A 21,373-nucleotide genomic window follows, 5' to 3' on the forward strand; every position below is an offset into this window, starting at 1 on the left:
TTGTCGTTTGTTACACGTATTGTGGAGTGCTTTGGTTAATTAAGTATGGTATACTGAGTCAAATTGAATTTGAGGTAGCAGGCTCGAATCCTGTATGGGTGCGAAACATGGTCTCTCACTCAGAGGGAGGAACACAGATTGCAGGTGTTTGAGAAGAGGGTGTTGAGGAGGATATTTGGGCCTAAGAGAGAAGACGTTGGGGCGTGGAGAAAACTGCATAATGATGAGCTTAAAAATCTGTACTCCTCCCCCAATATTTCAGGGTGATTAAGCCGAGAAGAATGAGATGGGCGGGACATGTAGCGCGCATGGATGGGACAAGAGGTGTGCAACGGGTACTGGTTGGGAAACCTGAAGGGAAGAGACCGCTGGGGAGACCTAGACGTAGATGGGAGGATAATGTCAAGCGGGATCTATGGGAGATAGGAGATGAAGGAAACTGGATTTTGTTGGCCCAGGACAGGGTCGGGTAGAGGGCTTTGGTTAATTCGGTGATGAACCTTCGGATTCGGTAAGCCATCTAGTGAGTTAGTTTTCCAAGTGGGCTCTTTCCTGCAGATTTTTCGAGTAAAATTCTGTGTGCATTTATCATGTCTCCCATGCGTGTTGCATGATTCTAAATTTGTGTTTAGTTAGATCATGAAAACAGGCCTGTTGGACTCGCCACCAGTTCAGTGTCTGTAACAAAGGTTGTTGGGAGAGACGGCACATAAAACTCGTTTTGGGACCTCTAACCTGCAGTGCCGGCCTGTCCATCTGGATTGAATTATGAGGGCTGTAAACTAAAGGCTTCCCGCTGAGGAGCCAAGCCCAGAACCACCAACTTGACAGAGGGAGGGTCGCCACATTGCCGAGACCTTCAGCATTTTAAAGCTTCTATTCTCTAAAACTCGGGTTTCCTAAGAACGTTAAAAATGAAATACACAAGATAGAGGAACAGTGTCTGTCAACCTTTTCATTACAAAGTAAAGTTGAAAGTTATCTGGAAAGAAAGTGTTTGTCTTCCCCAAAATTTCCAACCGTCTGAGGTCCACTCAGCCAGTTGGGTACTGGGCCCCCGTCCTCGGGGTTAAAGTGGCCGGAACGTGGAGATAAACGCTAACACCATCTAATATCATGGTCAATAATGCGCGGATTCAAATATCCACTTCCTCAATGTCTGTATGATCTGATGTTTAATTAAGTACCAAGTACAGTTTAACCTCTAAACGCAGTTAAAACTGTTGGTTTATATTACGTGTAAAGTAGCTTCATGTTCCGTAAGAGTGGAGGGAAGAATCGATATCATTCACAAATCTGTGTCCTTAAAAAGAGTGTATGTTAATTACGCACTGCTTAAGTTATGAATAATAAAATCTAGGACGATATGATGAGTTGGACATGTAGCACGGAAAGGATACCTTCTGCCATGAAATAGAAGTAGGCCGCTTCAAACACAAGTTGTAACTTGAGGTTCTCATGGTTTGATCATTTGATAGTTCACGCCATTTGACGGTGACGTGTATCATGAAAAATAAACGTCATAGGACATATATTGTTAAATATGTATATGATAACTATATTTTCTAACATCTGTGTGTTTTATCGACATCTCGTAAAAAAGACATCAATTATTTAGAGGTAGTATTTAAAAGTTATACCAGGCATTCTAAGTAAATGTTCACCGTAATACTGTAGTCTACATTGGTTTAATTAATTTAATATGTCAGCGGATTATATTTATATATACATAAATTACTGATTTATTTATTACCGCCATTCTAAGGACCCAGTAATACATTATATACGCATTTTTGTAATGTATACAATATGTATATTGATGTCGAAATCTTTTTAGCTCACTTCTGATTTGTTTATTCCATTCCAATAAAAATATGATTTTTATATTGTCCTGTTGATACATAAGAATCCACCTTAATAATCAATAAACATTTGCATTGTACACTGCAAAATGTTGAAGTCGTCCTGTTGTTGAACAGAGGCTCCGTCGATATGCAATATAGATACAGTCCACGACTGTAATCTTGAGACTTGCGGGGTGAAGGAGGAAGGCGGAAAGATAGCGTCTGCCTTTAACGCTTCGGACTTCCTGCAGTCCTTGCAAGTCTCAAGATTACAGTCGTGGACTGTAGACAAGCTATGCTACGTGTACAGCATAAACTTTATTTTATTAAACTGGTAGGCCATGCAACGTAAGGAAAAGCTGTGCTATCAATACTAGTCTCGAAGCTGATAAGTTGGTGCTTGATACAATGTTACATTACAGAAACAATAAATTTAAAGTATATACAGCACAAGCCACGTTGTATTTTAGCCTAAAATTCGTAGTTCGTTCGAAAAGCATGGCATAGGCCGTTATCTTCATGGATTAATCAACTTATCGTAAAGGCCCTGTTCGAGAATCTCGGTTATGCATATAATTCATTGTTCTGTTGATACAGGCATTTGGCTTTTAGTAAGGAAACTGTGGAAGGCAGACAAAGTACACAGGGCTTCTTTCTAAGCGAGCTGAATCTCTTTTGCGCATGTATGAATTTGTTGAAAATACTCTACATGCCTTACAGTGGGGTTAGAATAGCAAAGTTCTTTATTTGCAGGAAGAAGAGGGTTGCTTGTCAACACCCTTTCGGTAGATCCTCTCGTAGCATGCCGTAGCTTAAACTTGAATTCAGAGGAATGCAGAAATAAATTAATTCTATGCTAAAGAATATAGTTTTATGTTGGTATGATTTAACGGTTAAAATAATAGCTGTCACATAACTGATACATTTGAAGGCACAATTCACATTTATTCGCTGTGTTTGCAACATATTTTACAGGTTCAGAGTAGATTATGTGTATTTAGTCCATATGCTATGCGAATTCGATATAAAATTATAATAAATTGACATTTTGCTTTATTTTATCACTAACTATATGTAGTTCTTACACATAGTTTCATTTGTGTGTTTCAGATGCTAGGATATCGTTCTTACAAACTCAGTAAGCTTTTGCCTCAGTTCTTGGAACATTAAACTCTCAGTGGGATTCTTGCGTCTTTGATTCAGTTTCTAGATAAAGCATGAGGATTATGTTAAATTTGTATCTTACCGGTGACTTATTGGTCCTCTTGTCGAAAGTATTAGTTTAATATTTGTACACTGGTTTACCGACAGCCAGAAAGTAGTGTGTGATGCTCAGTTGTTAGATTACAAGATTATATCTTCCCTGGCTCACGTTAAAGGACATCGATCTGGCGACTTCAGTTCCGCTGGTAATATAAGGATCTGTTCAAAATACATTTCCATTGTCTGAGACACAGATTTAACACTACGTTGCATCCGTTGGCCAGTTGCCGGTAAGGAAGTGTTCTTCTTAAGCTTTAAAGACGAGGTGTTTTTGGTTGGACTGAATGGCCTTGGTGTAGACTCTAATCCTCGTCAGATACCTCGTGTATATCCGCGGGCAGTCTTTTTGCCCCAGGCAAGCCTTGACTCGCCCGCCTTATCTGTGATTTACGACGCTCTTCGATGACTGACTTTCTTCCGACAGACAGAACGTGCTGCAAGGTGTCGCGTCGAACTGTCAGCTTCCTCATTGCCAATGGGTAGGCTCCTACAGACAAAATACATACTTCAGGCACTTTCAGAAAGAATATTCTCGTTGTGTGATCGATCTTAACTGAGTACTGGATAAGTACAGTTGTAGTTTTATATTTTAGAGGTGTTTCGTACGTGTCCGAGGGATTTTTATTTTCTTCCTCAGTGTCTCTAGTGAATATCGGAATAGTTTAATAATTTAAAGAGTTCCTAACGCCTCTTCCCAAACCTAACATAGATGCCTTTTGCATAATAATATTTTTACCTGTTTCGACGTTGTATATTCTATGAGACGAAACAAGGAATATAAGAATGAAATCTTGTAACGAAGCCATTGAAGTGGGTTGAAGAAATATTAAATTGATTGATCTGGCTGGAGCTAGAGTTTAGTTGTGAAATTTTGTATTCTCTTAAAGCAAGAGGTTTTTTCATTAGCTGAATGCATGTCAACTGTTCAAGACGGATTCTGCACCACACTTGGTCCCGATTTACGTATTTCTATAACGTCGCATGAAGAGTTCTAGAAATCACGCAGCCTACAGTTGTATGAAAAAGTGTTTACGATTGTGTCAATTGTTAAAAATTATTATAGTCATGTTGCATAATATTAGTAATTGTGGATCAAGCCAAGTAAGATCTTTTACAATATGTATGCACTTATTGTAACATTTTAGTTCTCTTTTTAATTATAATGCACAAAAAGGGACGAATTGATTGTCTGGCAGAGGATACCCCCCCCCCCCCCCCCCCAAGTTCCGGAAAGAGAATATTTCCATCCATGGTTAGAAAGTTCGGTCCAGAAAGTTGATAATAGTAACACATCCATTGTTTAGTTTGCCCTATGAGCACTTGCAACCATCCTTCTGCATCATTCAGTCTCCAACGTTAACTTTCAGAAGGGAAATTAAAATAATGTCTAGTCCAAATGTGGATTATGTTCGGGATTTGCAGTATCGCTAAAGTAAAAGGAATCGTATGTTCTCGTGGATATGCCAGCAAAATAATGCTCCCTAGGTTTCAGTTATATGCTACAACTATATGAATTTGCTTAATAGAGTCTGTAGTGACTTAACACAGCAGTTCCTAAGCGTATTCTCTTCATTATGATCTGAATGATACGTGTCGTATTTTCAGCAGGCTAGTACAGGGCGCCTGCTGTATTCTGTTTCCCGCTCAGCACATTTGTCGGAGAAGTTGCCATACAGCACGGCGAACATAATATCAAAATTTTTTATGTTTTCTAGATCTAGATAACGTAAAAATTTATTTACTAAGTTCGTCGTTCTCTCCGGTAAATCAATTAAACTTGATCAACATTTCCTATTGTAAGCTATGGATTTATTTCATAGGTATTTCAGGCTATTGTACGATGCTACTATTACTACTAGTGTCAAACACTGGCCTGGAATTAAGAAAGATTTTTCTGAAGTTACATGTGTGGAGCACAGCGCTATACGAAAGCGAAACATGGTCAGTGGGAAAGTCACAAAGAAGAAGTATAGAAGCGTTTGAAATGTGATACTATAGAAGGATGTTGAAAATTAAGTGGGCTGATGAAGTACGAAATGAGCTGGTCTTAGACAGGATAGGCGAATGAAAAATCTTACAAGAAGAAGAGATAGGATGGTGGGACACATTCTGAGGCACCCAGGATTGGTTAATTTGGTAATGGAAGAAACAGTTGAAGGAAAGAATTGTAGAGGGAGAAAAAGATTGGAATACGAGGTGCGATCGGAAAGTTTAAAGACTGTGTCAATAGAGGGCGAACCGGATGTAGTACGAGCTTCTGCCTTTAGGGGGTGCGGCCTACATTCATAGTGAATCAGTGTGCCAGCCGGCATCATCGAATTAGCATTTGTTTCTTAGTTACGGGCGTTTTGGTAGTGCATTACACCGACCCTCCTGCGATTTCGGAATGGCGTGTGCATCAAATTTTGCCAGAGACTCGCCAAAACGGCTACGGAAACCTATGAAATGCTAAAGCAAGCATTTGGGGAGTCCGCAATGGGTCGTGCACAAACTTTTGTGTGGCATTCACGTTTTAAAAATGGCCGAACCTCTGTCGATGATGACGAGCGTTCTGGACGTACATCTTCGAGCACAACGCCCGAAAATGTTAAGAAGATTCGGCAGGCCATTCACGAAGATCGACGTCGTACCATCAACGACTTGTGCGACATTGTTGGGATAGGCTATGGGACCTGTCAGCTGATTCTAAAGGAAGAACTCCACATGCGACGCATCATGACAACGCGCCAGCGCACACCGCCCTCAAAGTTCGGCAGTTTTTGGCCTCAAACACCATGGCCGTCATCCCGCACCCTCCTTATTCGCCGTGTGACTTCCTCCTCTTCCCAAAGATGAAAATTCAGCTAAAGGGAAGGATATTTGAGACGATAGAAGAGATTTAGGCAGAATCGCAGATGGTGCTTGACAGGCTGACAAAAAAAGATTTCCAGGGATGCTTCCAGGCTTGGCAGCGGCGCTGGGATCGTTGTGTTCACTCCCAGGGGAACTACTTCGAGGGTGATGGATGAATTTAATACCTGAGATAAGTGTACGGGTTTTTATAGGCGCAGTCTAGAAACGTTCCGATCGCACCTCGTATGTGACGCAGATTTTTGAGGATGTGGGTTGCAAAAAATATGTGAAATGAAGAGATTGGCGCAAGATAGGCGAAAATGGAGGACCACGTCAAACCAGTCGAAAGACTGTTGACAAACAAACACAGTGTTTTACCTACATTAGGTAAAAAGGACTTTCTGATAAGCGGTTTGGGGTAATGAAGGAAAAAGTGTGGGAAGCAGTGTGTTTAAGGAATACTCGAGGGAGTCTCTCGGAAGCAGTTGATACCTGAGTTATCTGGCATCATGGACAGCCGTCGTTTGAGGGCTGTGTCAAGCGTTCGCACGGACTGCTTCTTCTTGAGCAGGTGTTTGTTGTGAAGGTTCTGGATCGTCTTGCGCCGTCCAACGTTCTCTTGCATCGGGTCCGTGTCTTCAATTTTGCCATCCGCTCCGCGCAGCTGCTGTAGGCCCTTCACGACTTGCACCACCTCTCTGGCCTTTGCATCCTTGTCGTCAGACTGGTCGGACACAAAGAGACACACTTCATTATGTTGCTGAACTCTGTTGTGCTTCATTAGTAATAAATGGTCCCTGATTACATATCTGGTCAAGATTAAACTAGTGTAAAGACTGCATTGAAATTTACTAGGTAATTATGCTAATTTAGTCTGTTTCCTTTGTCATTGTACTCGGCCCTGCTTCGCTAACGTATTATTTTATTTTAATTAACATATTTCGTAATTCTACTTAGATTCTGTAAAATTATTATCGCAAAGACCCTCAGATGTTCAGTGTCCATCACAAAGTACCTATTTAATTTAAACTATTCTATTTCACGTAATTTCTAAGTCACGAGAAGCCAGAAAACCTCACTACAAAGTACTTTTAAGGATTTTGTATAGAACGTTTTGCCATCTAGCGTTATTGCAGAGAACGTTTTTGTCAATCATTTTACGTTACGCGAGGTCCATTCTAAAATTAAAATACAGAGTGAGTCAGAAGTATGTTTACAAACTTCGTGCGCGTGTTCCAGGATCAATATAATTTAAATTAGCGCGTCTTTTTAAATGTTTGAGACGACATGATAGACGCAGGTCTACTTGACGACTAAAAGATTCGGTTTATACAATAAATAAATTGATTTCTGAATGTTTCTAGTTTGTTTAACAACGCTTTTTATATGCTTAGGTTACACTGTTGAATGGGAAGGTGTTTTGACTGACGTCCGAGCCAAGAATCGAACCGCGGACGAAAAGAAATTGAAGCGAGAATGCCATACACATGTTAGGAAATGTTTATAAAACCCAATTCTGTTTTTTAGTCTCTCTTAGGAAATTGAATCCGAGATAGGCTACCAGATGTATTTGTTGCTTGTTAGACTTACGTGAGGACTACCACGGAACCAGTTGATTTGTGTTGTGGAGAGCATGTGTGACAATGTGCCGAAACGGTGGATCAGCATCGCCAGAAACTGTATTATGAGGATGACACCGAAGAAAGCGATGAACAACACACCGATGGGCTCAAGCTCCAGGTATTGCTTGGTGATTGTTATCTGAAATTGCACCAGACACAAGTTAAATAAGTCAATTCACTTCTCGGAATGTGTAATTCGGTCGCAGTCGGCTGCTTTTGCATGCCGAGTCCACAGCTGATCTGAAGACCCAACCATCGGTTGTTACACCACAGTACATCATAGATTTTAATCGTCGAACGCCTTTATAGCGCTATTTTACTGCCTACATAATTTTAATGACTCATAATTAACGTAGTAGGTCTATTATACGTCATGTTTACATGGAATTATGGAATACACCGTAATGCTTTTTGCATGACACGTACTTCATACGTCTTACTGTCGTACGTGATGTTCGCCTTGACACCGAAAGGCCAGCTGAAGTGTATCTGATCCTTACTAAGCTGCAGAAGGAAGATGACAAGAACAAACAGGGCGTTCATCATGAAGAATGCGAACACCGACATGTCCCTCAGGTCTTTGAGGTTCTTCGCGACCAGCTTCTCCTTCTGCAACAAAAACAAGAGGTGGGCATTGGTCAACAGCCTACGAGACTGATCGAGAGTAAATACCAAAGTTGTGCATTACACACTTTTCTTTTTGACATCAACTGACTGTTTGACTCCGTGTTAGCCTATTCCCGGGGCGGGGCGTAGACGTGAGTGAGTCAGCAGCTTATGAAGGCCGAATATGCGCTGCACCAGACTCCCACCAGCTACTGTTTTCATAGACATTTACCTTCTCTCAGGGCGAGGCACTAGCCTATCACTCAAACACTGTTTCTCCAGTTCTCCTTTCAATTTAAAATGTTTAACAACCTAAGATTTTGCCTCGTTTTAAAGTAACGCGTTCAATATATTTCTCTCTTCATACAGGAAGGAGGTAGTTTCAGAAATAGGCTTACGAGAAAGAAATTGTTATTATGTTTATTAGCACAGATCGAATTATTCCTTAATTGTATTAAGCCATGTTCGAACGACGTGGCGTTTTGATACTTTAAAGCACAGTGGTGATCACTTAATGTAATTATGTAACATTATTTTAACGATAGAGTATTTACGGTTTTTATATGAAACCAAGAAGAAACAGCGATTGATTATGTAACGCACTGGTTCTCAACCTTTTGGTGTTATCAGGACACTTAGAATATTCATCTTTCTTGCGACGTATTGAAACTAGAATACATTTCTAAAATTTTTGACACCTATTTTTTAGAAATCTTACTTGGCTTGGCTTGGTCCTGCTCGTACTGGTTTTTTGTAACAAAAATATCTGCTTTTAAGGGCACTACTTGTAATAATTATTTTATAAAATGGAAATTCCTTCATCAAAAGGCATTATACTCAACATAAAGTATGAGTAAGAATTGGGCGACACAGAATCTTCCGTACAGAAACATATGAATTCACTGTTCCTCGCAGTCTCTGTCAACAGAAGGAGTGCGTACGAATTCATTTGCGGTAAAGAGTGGGGTGAGGTAACTTCATAGACATTGTTGTAACACCACCACCAACAGTAACTGATACCACCATTGTCGTTAATTTCTGATTCCAAGTTTAAAATATGAGTTTATTGTTATAATTTAACTAATTACTAAAATATACTCAGTTACGGATAACAGTGCGAGATTAACAATTAATTGGTTATTTAATTTACATGTTTAATTTTATATAATAGTTCCTTTATTCAAAGCCTCTGGTCGTACTTGTCAAATACGTTCGCGACACATAGATTGAGACCACTGACAAATATTATTAGCTGTTTGATCTCTATAATGGTTAAGTACTGTGTTTTCTTTGAGGTGCGGACTGAATTTTTAAATATTGTTATTCTTTCAAATTGTATAATAAGGCAGCACAATTTTATTTCAAATGTGCTCGAAAGTAAGATGAAAGTCGCTTGCCTCTGCGTTTTTGTCAAGAACGTAGAGGTACTTGTCAATAAGATCCTTCCAGAATTGATCTTCTTTTGTGGGCAGGAAGTCGACAACACCTTTCCTCATTTCCGGGTGATGGTCAATCCAGTACGGGGTCACCTGTTCGTCGCGTTCTCCTTTTCGGTCCATGTCTGCACACAGAGCAAGGCTATTATGCTTCAGAGTCCCCCAGACCTTTCGGTTGCTAAAAGGTTACATGATTTGTGTTCTGTAGCCTACCTTGTCCATAGCAGCCCGCCACACTCATACTTTATTTCGTTAGGACGTATTTTACATCTTAATATTATCCTCTTTTGTATACCTGGTCTCACGTGCGGGCTGTTGAAGTTTGAAGTAATTATGAGTGTGTAAAACTAAAGATTTGTATTATGAATTTTCAGCAGGTCTTTTAATGTATTACAGTGTTTTGTATGGTCTCAAGTATGTTTTTGCTTACACTGTGTCACTCTAAAAAAAATTCGTTACCTGATATCAGGTTAATGAATAAGAAAGAATCAAGAATTGGCACGGGTCTTACTGATGAACACTTCGATGAATGCACGGGTTCATAGCAACCCAAAGAAACAAGATTACTAAGTAAAAGCGTGTCAATGATTCCACTAGTAACTGGTTTTGTTAAAGGAAATTGTTAAATAATATGTGTGAACCTCTTTCCAAGAGTTTGTCTAATTTAGTGGTATATGTAATGAAATGTCATGGCATGTAGTATTTGAGGTTTTCACAGCGGTGAGTATGAATATTTCTGTCTTCTGCGTTATTGCGTTGTGTAGTCTGGTCGATGTTTACCAGAGGTCATACTGCCTCCGTCATCAGGGCGATACATGTCGCCCTGATGACGGAGGCAGTATGACCTCTGAAACGTTGGTTAACATCGACCAGACTACACAGCGCAACAACCCAGAAGACAGAAATCTTCATACTCATCGCCCTGATGACGGAGGCAGTATGACCCCTGAAACGTTGGTTAACATCGACCAGACTACACAGCGCAACAACCCAGAAGACAGCAATCTTTAAATGTTTTGGCGTTTAAATAAATTATCTTCTCTTATAACATGGGTTTTCGAACTTTTCCAGACCATGGGCCACTTTATTATTTTCGTATCGACTCGCGGACCGCAGTGTTATAAAAGAAGACAGTCTATTGAAGCCTCTTGGTAATTTATTTAATATGGGCCTAAATTAGACATACTATTACAGAGAGATTAAAATATTACTCAACAGCTTCCTTTAACAAAATCATTTATTAGTGGGATTTTTGACCTGTTTTTACTTGAGTAATGGTTTAATATCAAGTCTAGTTTCTGTTGTAATTCACATCTATATTTTCAGAAGTTTTTATCAGTAAGACTCATCCCATGACGAACTTAAAAATTGATACTCCTCCCCCAATATTGTCAGGGTGATTAAGTCGAGAAGAATGAGATGGGTGGGACATGTAGCGCGCATGGATGGGACAAGAGGTGTGCACCGGGTGCTGGTTGGGAAGCCTGAGGGGAAGAGACCGCTGGGGAGACCTAGACGTAGATGGGAGGATAATCTGAGGCGGGATCTATGGGAGATAGGAGTTGAAGGAGACTGGATTTTGTTGGCCCAGGATATGGTCCGGTGGAGGGTTTTGGTTAATTCGGTGATGAACCTTCGGGTTCGGTACGCCATCTAGTTAGTTAAGACTCATCCCAGTTGTTGATTAGATGTTTTTCATTAAACTGATCTTTTACTCACAGCGGTAGTGATCGCAAAATGCTAACTACTTTTACAATATTTGTTTTCTGATAACAAGAAACTACTTTTTATCGTACAGGTAACATTGTTACCAAAAACTCTTGTGCGGGCTGCGTCTGCATGTGGTCTGGAAAAGTTTGAGAACCCCTGTTAATTAAATGCTGAAGCATCCAAGTCTTGTGTTGCTCGATTTTTAATCTTGATGAAGCAATTTGTTTGCATAATAACATTGCTTTCATAAATTTGGAAATATAAAACTGTAATTTGAACGCGTGACCATGACGGCCTTAGAGAACGTCGCCGTCAGTGACTGTCGTACTCACCCTCGTTATCCGTGAAGCTGTCGGTGTCCTCGGTGTCGTTTTCCTCGTCCTCGTCCTCCGCCAGGGGGTCTAAATCTCGCTTGTTGAGACTGAGAGTTGTGCGCCGTCGAGGCTGGCTTTGTGAAACAGGATCAACGGACCTGAAATGATCACCATCTTACATTGAATTCGAGGCCCATAAAGAAAATTCCACCATCTTCAGTAGAAGAATGGAAAATGCGAATATAAAAATCTAAGACTGGAACAATTTTTGTCTGCTTTATTGACATTAAAGGATTTTTATATTATACAGATTTGTTCATCCAGGACATGCGTTTGAGGATGTATTCATTCTGTTCTCAAGTTATGAAAAGTCTAGGACAGTGTATTGGTCGTAAAATACCAAAACCTTTTGCAGCAAAAGTGGATTTTACGTTATGACAGTTGTCTTTTTGCAAAACACTTTGGATAAAGTATTTTTTATAAAAATATCAGCATTCCTGCTGTTCACCTAGGTGTAGAGGATAGATAAAAGGGTAATAATGAGACAACTCTGGATGCAATTTGGTTCATCATTAGAGCCGTGACTATGGTCCAGTGGCGGCATCTTGTGAGCGCCATATCGAAGCCACCGGTTCCATAAGAGGTTAGGTGATTATTAACTTCTCCAGAAAGACTGCTACATGGAATTAAAAACACACTTTTTTTGCTTGTAAACATAATGAACGGTTTCGATAAAAACATTGCACATAGGCATATATTATTTTTTCCTGCTTTGTTGCCAGAACAAAATACCAGAAAACGGTATAAATAAAAAATAAATGAAGATTTCTGTCTTCTGGGTTGTTGTCGCCCTGATGACGGAGGCAGTATACCTCTGAAACGTTGGTAAACATCGACCAGACTACACAGTGCAACAACCCAGAAGACAGAAATCTTCATACTCATCGCCCTGATGATGGAGGCAGTATGACCTCTGAAACGTTGGTAAACATCGATCAGACTACACGGCGCAACAACCCAGAAGACAGAAATCTTCATACTCATCGCCCTGATGACGGAGGCAGTATGACCTCTGAAACGTTGGTAAACATCGACCAGACTACACAGCGCAACAACCCAGAAGACGGAAATCTTCATACTCACCGCTGTGAAAACCTCAAATCTTACAAAAAAATAAATGTTATGTCTTTTGTCAGTTTCATTGCCTTTTTCAGTTTTCGAGAATAAGTTTAGGGTTGAGGTTCACTTGAACTAGGGGTGATAAGGACGAAAGTTAAATTCATCTGACTCATCTATTTAGTCCAATTTACCAATACGAAAATCAAAGAAAATTGATTTATTGAACTTGGAGATGAAAAGTAATTGTTGAGCTCTGCCATTTTAAACAATAATTTCTTACTTATCGTATGTTTATTGGATCGTGTTAACTTCCTGAGGCTCCTCTTGCTGCCTAACAGCTATCAGGCTACTCACCTCTCGATGTTGTCCAATCGCCTGTTAACTTTCTCCAACGAGTCTGCAATGCGCAAGAGCTGTACTTTCTCTTCTGCGCCTTTTGGATGAGTACAGCACATGCATTTGAAAAGTCCGGCCATTGAGAATTCAAAGGAACCCTCTTCGTCATCCTTATTACTCTGGTCTGGTCTCAGGAAGCCCCAAAACGACTTCTTCTTTGCCTTCTTCTTCTCCTCTTCTGCGGCTTTCTTTTCTCGTTCCATTTCCTAAAAGTGGATTGCGAGCTCATCATTGACTCTCCAGTATTTAATACCGACAGGTGACCGAACACTTTATTATTGATGATAATGACGGAAACGATGATGATGATGATGATCCTAATAACAACAACAACAATAAACTTTGCTTTTCATTTTATATGAGCGTCAATCTCTTGTTTTCTTTCGCACAAAAGGTTGAATGAAGATTTAGGGTACTTAAGAATAGCGTACTGACGAAAACGTTTGACCTAATACAGGGGAAGAACAAGAAAATTACTTAATGAGAATCTTTGTAATTTGTAATCCTCATAAACATTATTAGGATGACCAAAATCAATGAGGAATATTCGAAAAGAAAAAGAGAAATGTGTACAAAATTGTTGTCAGAAAATCTAAGGGGAAGTGACCTCTTGGAGTTTCTAGGTGTGGGAATGAAGATAACTTTTAATTCAATCATACAGTTAGATAAATAAATTGTGAAATTGTGTATTAATCTTGACTACCCAAGGATAGGGCCCAGCCGCGGATTATTGTTACGTGTTGATATATGTAAATTTCCTATTGAAACGTGAGATTGGGAGGGAGTATATTTTTATTCAGTTACTTTGTCAAGAACTCGATCCTGTAAAGTCACTTAATTCAGAAGTGTAGGTGTGTGCATTTCCTATACTAGATATTTGACTATAACGCTGTATAATCCTGTACAGTTAATAATATTATGAGGCTTTCTTGAACATAAGTTCTTGAATGATTTCAATTATTACGTTTACATTCTTATTCTACACGCATTTATTTATATAGTTGCTCAACCCTGAACTTAAACGTTCCCTCTATAAAAGGAACGAGCTTAACTACTGCCTGTCATAAACGACATGACAATTACAATATTCTGTATGCTAAAGAGATGTAAGGAATTTCGTAGGTCAGTCTTCATTTCTGACCAAACTCAGAAAATATTCCTCACCATTTTCGACTTCTTAGTGACAGTTTCTCTCGTACCCCAACTGACAACATTGAGGTTGAAGATGGAGTACACTATGAGCAACAAGTACATGGAAGGTACTGTGACGTAATATACAACTCCAGCAGGCAGGCAGATGAACTCTTGAGGGTGGAGGAAGGCTGCTATGATCATTTCTCCCGCGACAACGAAGAAGAACAAAGAGGAAGGGGCTAAGGGACCGTCCTCGTCAATCTGCAGCATTATGCCCACTAACACAGCCATCATCACCAGACCGTAGATGGCGCTGATGATCTTCGCAGCCAACAGCTGAAGACAAGCGAACAAGAAGATACACGTAGAATCTCTGAGTTATTGCAACAGGTTTTATGCACATCAATTTCTCGTTATTTTATATACGTGGGATTGATTCTTATTACTGACACATATGTAAATATTAATTTTCATTGTTATTCTTATGCATATATAACGAATTAAGTTTCTTCGCCCGGTCCAAAAAGTAACTCTGAATTAACACTGAATGTTTTAGATATATGATAAAAACTCCTTGGAAAGGTGATGGTCACGTCACAAGGCCTCTGAGTTCAAAAGACATCAGAACATAAAGAAGTAGAACTTAGATCTATTTATCGACCGTGAGTCCAATCAGCGATCGACTTTTTTGGGTCCTACAAGTCGTTACGTGCTTTAAACGTCGCGTATTGCACTTTGCACATTGATTTTTTAAATCTTTGAATATAATGATTAAATGCAGCAGGATGAACTGAGTGGGCTACGTAGCACGCATGGCAGAAACGAGAGTCATACAGAACATGGGTCGATAAACCTTAAGGGTAGAAATTGCTTCGGATGTCTGTGAATAGATGGGACTTTTACTTTGGAACGTCTGATAAAATAGCGTGTAAACTTTAGGATTGGATTTTAATCCAAATAGTGATAACGCGGGTTTTTGTAGATACGTCGATGGCATTTTGGATTTCATGAAAACGGGACACGTTTTTGATCTGCTAATTAGTGCGGAGTTATAAGTATCGATAGCAATCATGTCAGTAAAGATGGCCAGAACTAAACATTATTCATTAACGTATATTGACGTACCTGTATGTTGGATTTGCAGAAGAAGCAGACGAACATATAAATGAGGATGGGCACAATGTTGAGCATGAAACTGGTCCAATTATCGATTTTGAATGCTGCCACGAAGGCTCCGACCAACATCAGGAAGATGTTGCCTGGTCCCAGAATGGAACCCCCCATCATCAAGACCTGCAGGAGATTACAGTGAGTACTTCTGATACCAAAACGCTTTTAGCCTTTTAGTTGTTAAAGTTACGTTTTATACTTGTTTTCTCAAAATTTACTGATGGTTGTGGCTAAATAATAGATCTACAGTAAAACCTCTCTAAGTTGGACACTTACAGTTCCATAAAAATGTGTCCAACTTACAGAGGTGTCCAAGATAAAGGGAAAAATCATCCTTTCAGATTGTGGTGTAATGGCAATGTAATCTATTTACTTACATGAACTAACTACTGTAGGCTTACTTGAATTAAGAATTGATAACAACAACAATAATAATAATCTTTTAAAACCCACTCCCATGCATTGCTCATTACACTCCAACCTCAATGAAATTTTCTAAAGTTAATTCCATAAATGTTCCCATTTCTGTTAACGTAGTTTGAACTAAAATGGAAGCATGGTACTGATGGAGTTAAAATTGTATCTGCAATACTGTAGTCCAGTGAAGGGTTCAACAGAAGAATAACTAAACACGTTCACTGCATTCGAATGATGGGTTCAATGTCTCCCAACCTCCACCATAAGCTAATCCTCCAGATAGAAGGCATTCCTCAGTCAGAAATTAGAGACAACAAAATAACTGTAAACATTTTCCTGAAAAGTATTGAGCTAAGTGCAAGAACCTGTCCAACTTACAACAAAAGGGATGTTCAAGATTCAGGATAAAACGGTGTTCAAGATATAGGGTATTGTGGACATGTAAAATCATAGAATATTCGCCAGTTCCAATTATGCCCAAGTGTCCAATACAGAGGGGTGTCCGGGATATAGGGGTGTCAACTTGAGGGGTTTTACTGTACTTCAGTAACTTATTTGTAACCCTTTAGGACCCAAAGAAAGGAAATTGTCTGTGTGCTCCGTGCCATAGGGCGCATAGGATGTCCCTCCACTTCTATATCTCGCAACCAAATGCAGTATACCTGCACTTTTGATACTGAGTTTATTTATGGATTTTGTATGATTCTCAGACCGAACAGCGATTATTATTTTAAACAACGCTAACGAATTTATCTCTGTAATAGTGACGAGTTGTGTTTTCTTTGAGGTAAAAACTGTCTTTTAAATATTATTTAGGTGAGATTTGTCTTCTGACAGTTGAGGTTGATCTAATGTAATTAGGATGGTGGGTGGGGGTGGATGGAACTGGCTCAGGATTGCGTCTTTTGTACGGGAGGCTGTTTTATTAGTGGCGTAAACTGTCTTATTATCAGACAGTTAGTAAGGTGAAAAGTAGATAAACGTCAGTTGTTTCTGAACTGAATAATATTTCACTGAATTCAACTAATGATGTGGATCAATGGCATGCTCTTGTCACCATGGCAATGTATCTTCGAGTTCCATAACAGGAGGGAAATTTCATCACTAGCTAAACGACTGTTATTTCTCAAATATAAATCTTCACAATGGAGTTATTTTCGTAAAAGTTCTTTTCTTGTCTTGCAAGAAAGATTTTCTAGTAAGGATTTTTCATTTTCAAAAAATATTTCTCTAGAACCGCCTTACTAGCGACGTACCTGATACAAAATATAGAAAAACGATATGTTGTCGTTGATTGCAACGGTTCGTTTGTAGTCCATTAGCAGGTCCATGATATTGGCCATGGTGGAAGGGACCCACCGTCGCCTCTGGTTGTAGAACTCGTCGAAACTCTCCGGGCAGTGCGTGTAGGCGTCGCTGGCAGCCGAGTACTCAACCCGGTACCCTCGCTGTAGTAACAGCGTGCACAGCCATCGGTCCTCACCTGTAATACAGGCCTCGTGTCTAGTGTTATGTCTGACAGTGTCCAGTATCTGACCTACATTTGAGGTACACGAAGAGGGATGCCAAATATATCTCACACAACGGACAGTGTCCAATATATATATGGAATGTGCCATAAGTTCAGGCCGCAGGAAAAGTTGGTTAATTGGCAAAGAAGAAGAAGAAGAAGAATAAGAAGAAGAAGTTGTAAATCACGTGTTTCAAATCTTAAGTATCGGAATATTTTATATAGGGCCACACGTTACGTCTAATCAGCTTTAGATGGAGCTGAGTAGACAGATTCTCGCTCCGGCCGAATAATAAAGTAATAATTTCCGTGAACAGATTTTGTAAAGTTTGAAAGACCATTCTGACTCAAAGTCATGAGAAGCATTCAATTGTCTCACCCTGATCATACTGTACGTAGTGTATAGCTTCGCTTGATAAAGAAGTGTACTTCTTCATGACAGCATCGTCCATAAGAGCCACCCCACGGAACAAGGAGAAGCAACCCGGGCTACACAGTACACAGCCAATCACGTGCTCTGTAGCTTTCTGCAGCCAATGGCCAACAGCGTACTCGAACATCTGATACCACACCATAGGACCTACAGAAATATAATTACAGGCGAATTTTATATATGTATTAGTGTATACGTATAATTTTTAATACACGAAGCATTTGCCACCAATCAGTTTATAATAATGTTAATGTTACAAGGACAGGCTACACAAAACATTACTGATAATGGTAAGCTTATAATTTCAAGAATCGAATACACAAGTTTGTGTTTCAAGACATTTTTGGCACTAGACCAGTAAACCAAATCTCATATCCTTTTTCAATTGCCATGGTCGTGCCAAAGAGTCCGTCCTGATCCGAGGCTTAGTTAATGTGTTCTTAACAATGCTTTTTTTACGGTGACAGATTGTTAACCTTACGCCCAACCCCCTCTATGGGAGATAGGATTTGAAGGAGACTGGATTTTGTTGGCCCAGGACAGGGTCCGGAGGAGATTTTTGGTTAATTCGGTGATGAACCTTCGGGTTCGGTAGCCATCTAGTTAGTTAGTTAGTTAGACCAGCAAACCAGGTACGCTGTCATAAAGAGAGTGGGGCCGAATACAGATTTAGTAGGCGATGGGGCCCCATGTGCGAAGGTTGAAAACGGGGAGCATAATATTGCCCACATTTAATTTGTTTTAATAATACAAATTAATATTTTATAATGAGATGATAACAGGAATTGGCAACAGAAGAATAGTTAGTTTGTTGTGCTAGAAACGATATAAATGGATTTTCATGGTTTAAGATTGATGTCTAGAAGCTTAGGGGTATGAGGAAAGGATTTGAGGAACGAAGACGTCTTATGTACGTCGTGAGGAAAATTTGCTGAGACTGCCTACCATTCCCGACGGGATGGATTCGTCCACAAGCCGCTCCTAGTTTGTCGTCCTTCTTCATGAGGTCAATCAGCAGATGCACTGCCTCTGGTTTAAAGTCGATGTCTCCGTCTAGAGCGAGGATGAACGTGTTTTTCGCTATCACTTCTTTGCGTTTCACGGGGATGGGCAGCTCCATGAGGCGGTGTCCCAGGAGGTAATACATGTACATCACCTGCAATAACAAGTCAGGTGTAAACTTTCACATTGATGACCTGTATTTTGTTTATAGTTTAGATGCGTCATGTTTGTGTTTTCAATTCATACATATATTTATTCTTCAAGTCCATACACAAACTATTTTAATATTGATGTTAAAAATTAAAATTGATATAAATATTTCGCGCTATTCATCGTTCCTCGATGTTACAGTTTGCGCTATATATAACAACATGTTTCGATGTCTCAGCATCATCTTCAGGTTTTATTTTTTATTTTTAAAACTATTCCATATTTTTTAATGCATATTTTGTTCATGTATCTAGTCATTAAAGTTGCGGTACATTATTTTCTTTTGTAACTGCAAGCAAGTATTTAATACCCCTCTCCTTACTGCGTGGCTGTAAATCAACAATACAGCGTTGCTAGCTTTGCCACGCTGCGAGTTATGAGCTGTCATCACTATCCTAGGACTCACAGTTCGTGTTGCAACGTTGTACGATTCTACTGTGACCTTGACGGCTATTATAATAAATTCATAATAAATTATGGGTCTTAGAGACAACAGACCACTCATTGTAGAGTCTGCTATGCCCTCAGATGGGTGATGTATGGTTTATCGCAGCCATGGGCTGCGCCGTAGAGTCTACGCGGTGACAAAGAGAGAAATGTCTGCCTCTGCCGGGACTAGAACCTCGGCTGTCCAGCTGTTAATCAGTCACTATGGAGCAATGGAAACCTTGAGCAAGGACGGTAATGTGCCTTACCTGACTCCATCGTTTCTTGTGTCTGATCTTTTCCTTGTCCTTGAGATGCGCGATCATCTTGGTCTTGCCAGGCAGTGTCCATACCAGCCGCCCTCCATACGGAGTGGGGAACTTCTTCGGCGGCTTCAGCTGATACTCGGTACTATGAACCTCGGTGGCTGCCTGGTCTATCGTCACCATGAGATCCTTGACGAATCTGTTCACAACTACTTCGTCATCATTCTCTTCACTTATTTCAAATGCGTCATCGAAGAAAATGTGGGCTGGAAGAATTGTTACATAATAATAGTATGTTTGAAACTTAGGTAAAATTAGCAGGATAAATTCACAAAAGTGGCATCCAGCTTGTTCACATATTACACTTTGAAATACAATAATGGTTTCAATAGCATCGAACTGCCTTGCTGATAGGTTGGACTCCCAATGAGTCATTTTTCTGAACAAGTAGCTACCAGCGTGTCCTATTTCCTGACAGCGACGTAATCGGTTGATATTACTTAAACTCATATATTACTACTTTACTGAATTGTAATTTTAGAAATTATAACGTTGTGTGATTTTAAATAGTGCAATGGTGTGAACCAAGTATATGAACTGACATGATTAATTGAATCACGAGGACTGAAACGAATAAATAGCTTAGAATGGAAGATGGTCCATGAGATTTCACACAAATATCCACACGATATGAAAGGTTATAAGATAAGTAATCTCCGGTTACTTAATATTTCTGAGATCCAATTAGTATATATAATTTGCTGTGCTTGTGGTATGTCAATGTCTAAACTTTAGATAGATTGTCAGGGTGGAATTCTGACCAGCTAAACTCACTTTCAAATTCATAGTAGTCGGGGTCCACAATGTCCATATACGTTTGAGCGAGTCGACGAGCCGACTGGTCCACGTCCATCCTGAGGATGGACTTTAGCATCTGCATCATCTCGTCCGGCGTCTCGTGCCACATGGTTGCGCATGCGTAGACCCTCCTGATGTGATCAGATTGCCGCACTATATCTGCCTTTGGGTCCATCATGTCCTGATGAAGCTTGTGCTCCATTGCAAATTCTTCTTCGTGGCCAACGATTTCCAGTTCCTGACAATGACATTGAAACACACGAGACTGTCATGAGAGCCAATAAAGGATCAACCAGATATCTGTAACCATACTTTTTTGTTGACGTGTTAGTACACCTTCATTATTTTCGGGAGGTTTCGGTTATGAATTTCTGCTCAGATCACAGCTGTTCGAATATTTTTCGCGATTTTCTTAAACCTTCCATACGGATGCAAGAATTAAATCTAAAATATTCTAGGCCACAGCCTTCTAAATCCTTTCAGGTGAATTAAACACAGTCACTCTGTTACGCGACTCTACGTAATCTAGGCAATTATAGAGAATTGGTAACATAAGAATTAATCACTGGTTCCAAATTACAAACACCAAAGCCTGATATTTGACCAGGCATTTAACTAGCCCAATTCTTATCAATAAATAAACTTTCTAAGTTCAAGTGCCCCACCTGCTTTAACAATGAGTGACCGCTGCATTTTGTATTTATGAATCTCATATTATTTTCAGTACAAATAGAGATTATTTTCCTAACATTTATCATCTAGTTGATCTTTGTTGTGATTATGGTGTTCCTTGTATGGGATTATG

At 39.7% G+C, this 21,373-nt stretch overlaps 1 protein-coding gene and 1 long non-coding RNA gene across 2 annotated transcripts in view; one reads left to right on the forward strand and one right to left on the reverse strand.

Annotated features, from left to right (window-relative positions):
- The window catches only part of LOC110834568 (uncharacterized), a 260,749-nt gene that overhangs the window by 115,600 nt on the left and 123,776 nt on the right, over positions 1 to 21,373 (forward strand). Inside the window, exon 3 of the long non-coding RNA XR_015536042.1 lies at positions 15,421 to 15,584. This is a non-coding gene — a long non-coding RNA (uncharacterized LOC110834568). The remainder of the gene's footprint in view (positions 1 to 15,420; positions 15,585 to 21,373) is intronic.
- LOC110834382 (chitin synthase chs-2-like) overlaps positions 2,769 to 21,373 on the reverse strand; it is a 32,162-nt gene continuing 13,557 nt past the window's right edge. Inside the window, exons 10-23 of the mRNA XM_022073485.2 lie at positions 20,545 to 20,806; positions 19,714 to 19,976; positions 18,752 to 18,962; positions 17,753 to 17,953; positions 17,120 to 17,346; positions 15,402 to 15,569; positions 14,307 to 14,612; positions 13,101 to 13,348; positions 11,646 to 11,785; positions 9,565 to 9,728; positions 7,988 to 8,170; positions 7,530 to 7,700; positions 6,432 to 6,663; positions 2,769 to 3,594 (exon numbers count right to left, since the gene is read on the reverse strand). Of these exons, the coding sequence (XP_021929177.2) occupies positions 3,410 to 3,594; positions 6,432 to 6,663; positions 7,530 to 7,700; positions 7,988 to 8,170; positions 9,565 to 9,728; positions 11,646 to 11,785; positions 13,101 to 13,348; positions 14,307 to 14,612; positions 15,402 to 15,569; positions 17,120 to 17,346; positions 17,753 to 17,953; positions 18,752 to 18,962; positions 19,714 to 19,976; positions 20,545 to 20,806 (2,961 nt within the window). The 3' untranslated portion in view covers positions 2,769 to 3,409. The remainder of the gene's footprint in view (positions 3,595 to 6,431; positions 6,664 to 7,529; positions 7,701 to 7,987; positions 8,171 to 9,564; positions 9,729 to 11,645; positions 11,786 to 13,100; positions 13,349 to 14,306; positions 14,613 to 15,401; positions 15,570 to 17,119; positions 17,347 to 17,752; positions 17,954 to 18,751; positions 18,963 to 19,713; positions 19,977 to 20,544; positions 20,807 to 21,373) is intronic.

The sequence above is a fragment of the Zootermopsis nevadensis genome, unplaced genomic scaffold (assembly GCF_977971745.1).
Source record: "Zootermopsis nevadensis isolate Lab colony 2312 unplaced genomic scaffold, Znev_1.0 Znev_ptg000021l, whole genome shotgun sequence".
Lineage (NCBI taxonomy): Eukaryota > Metazoa > Arthropoda > Insecta > Blattodea > Termopsidae > Zootermopsis > Zootermopsis nevadensis.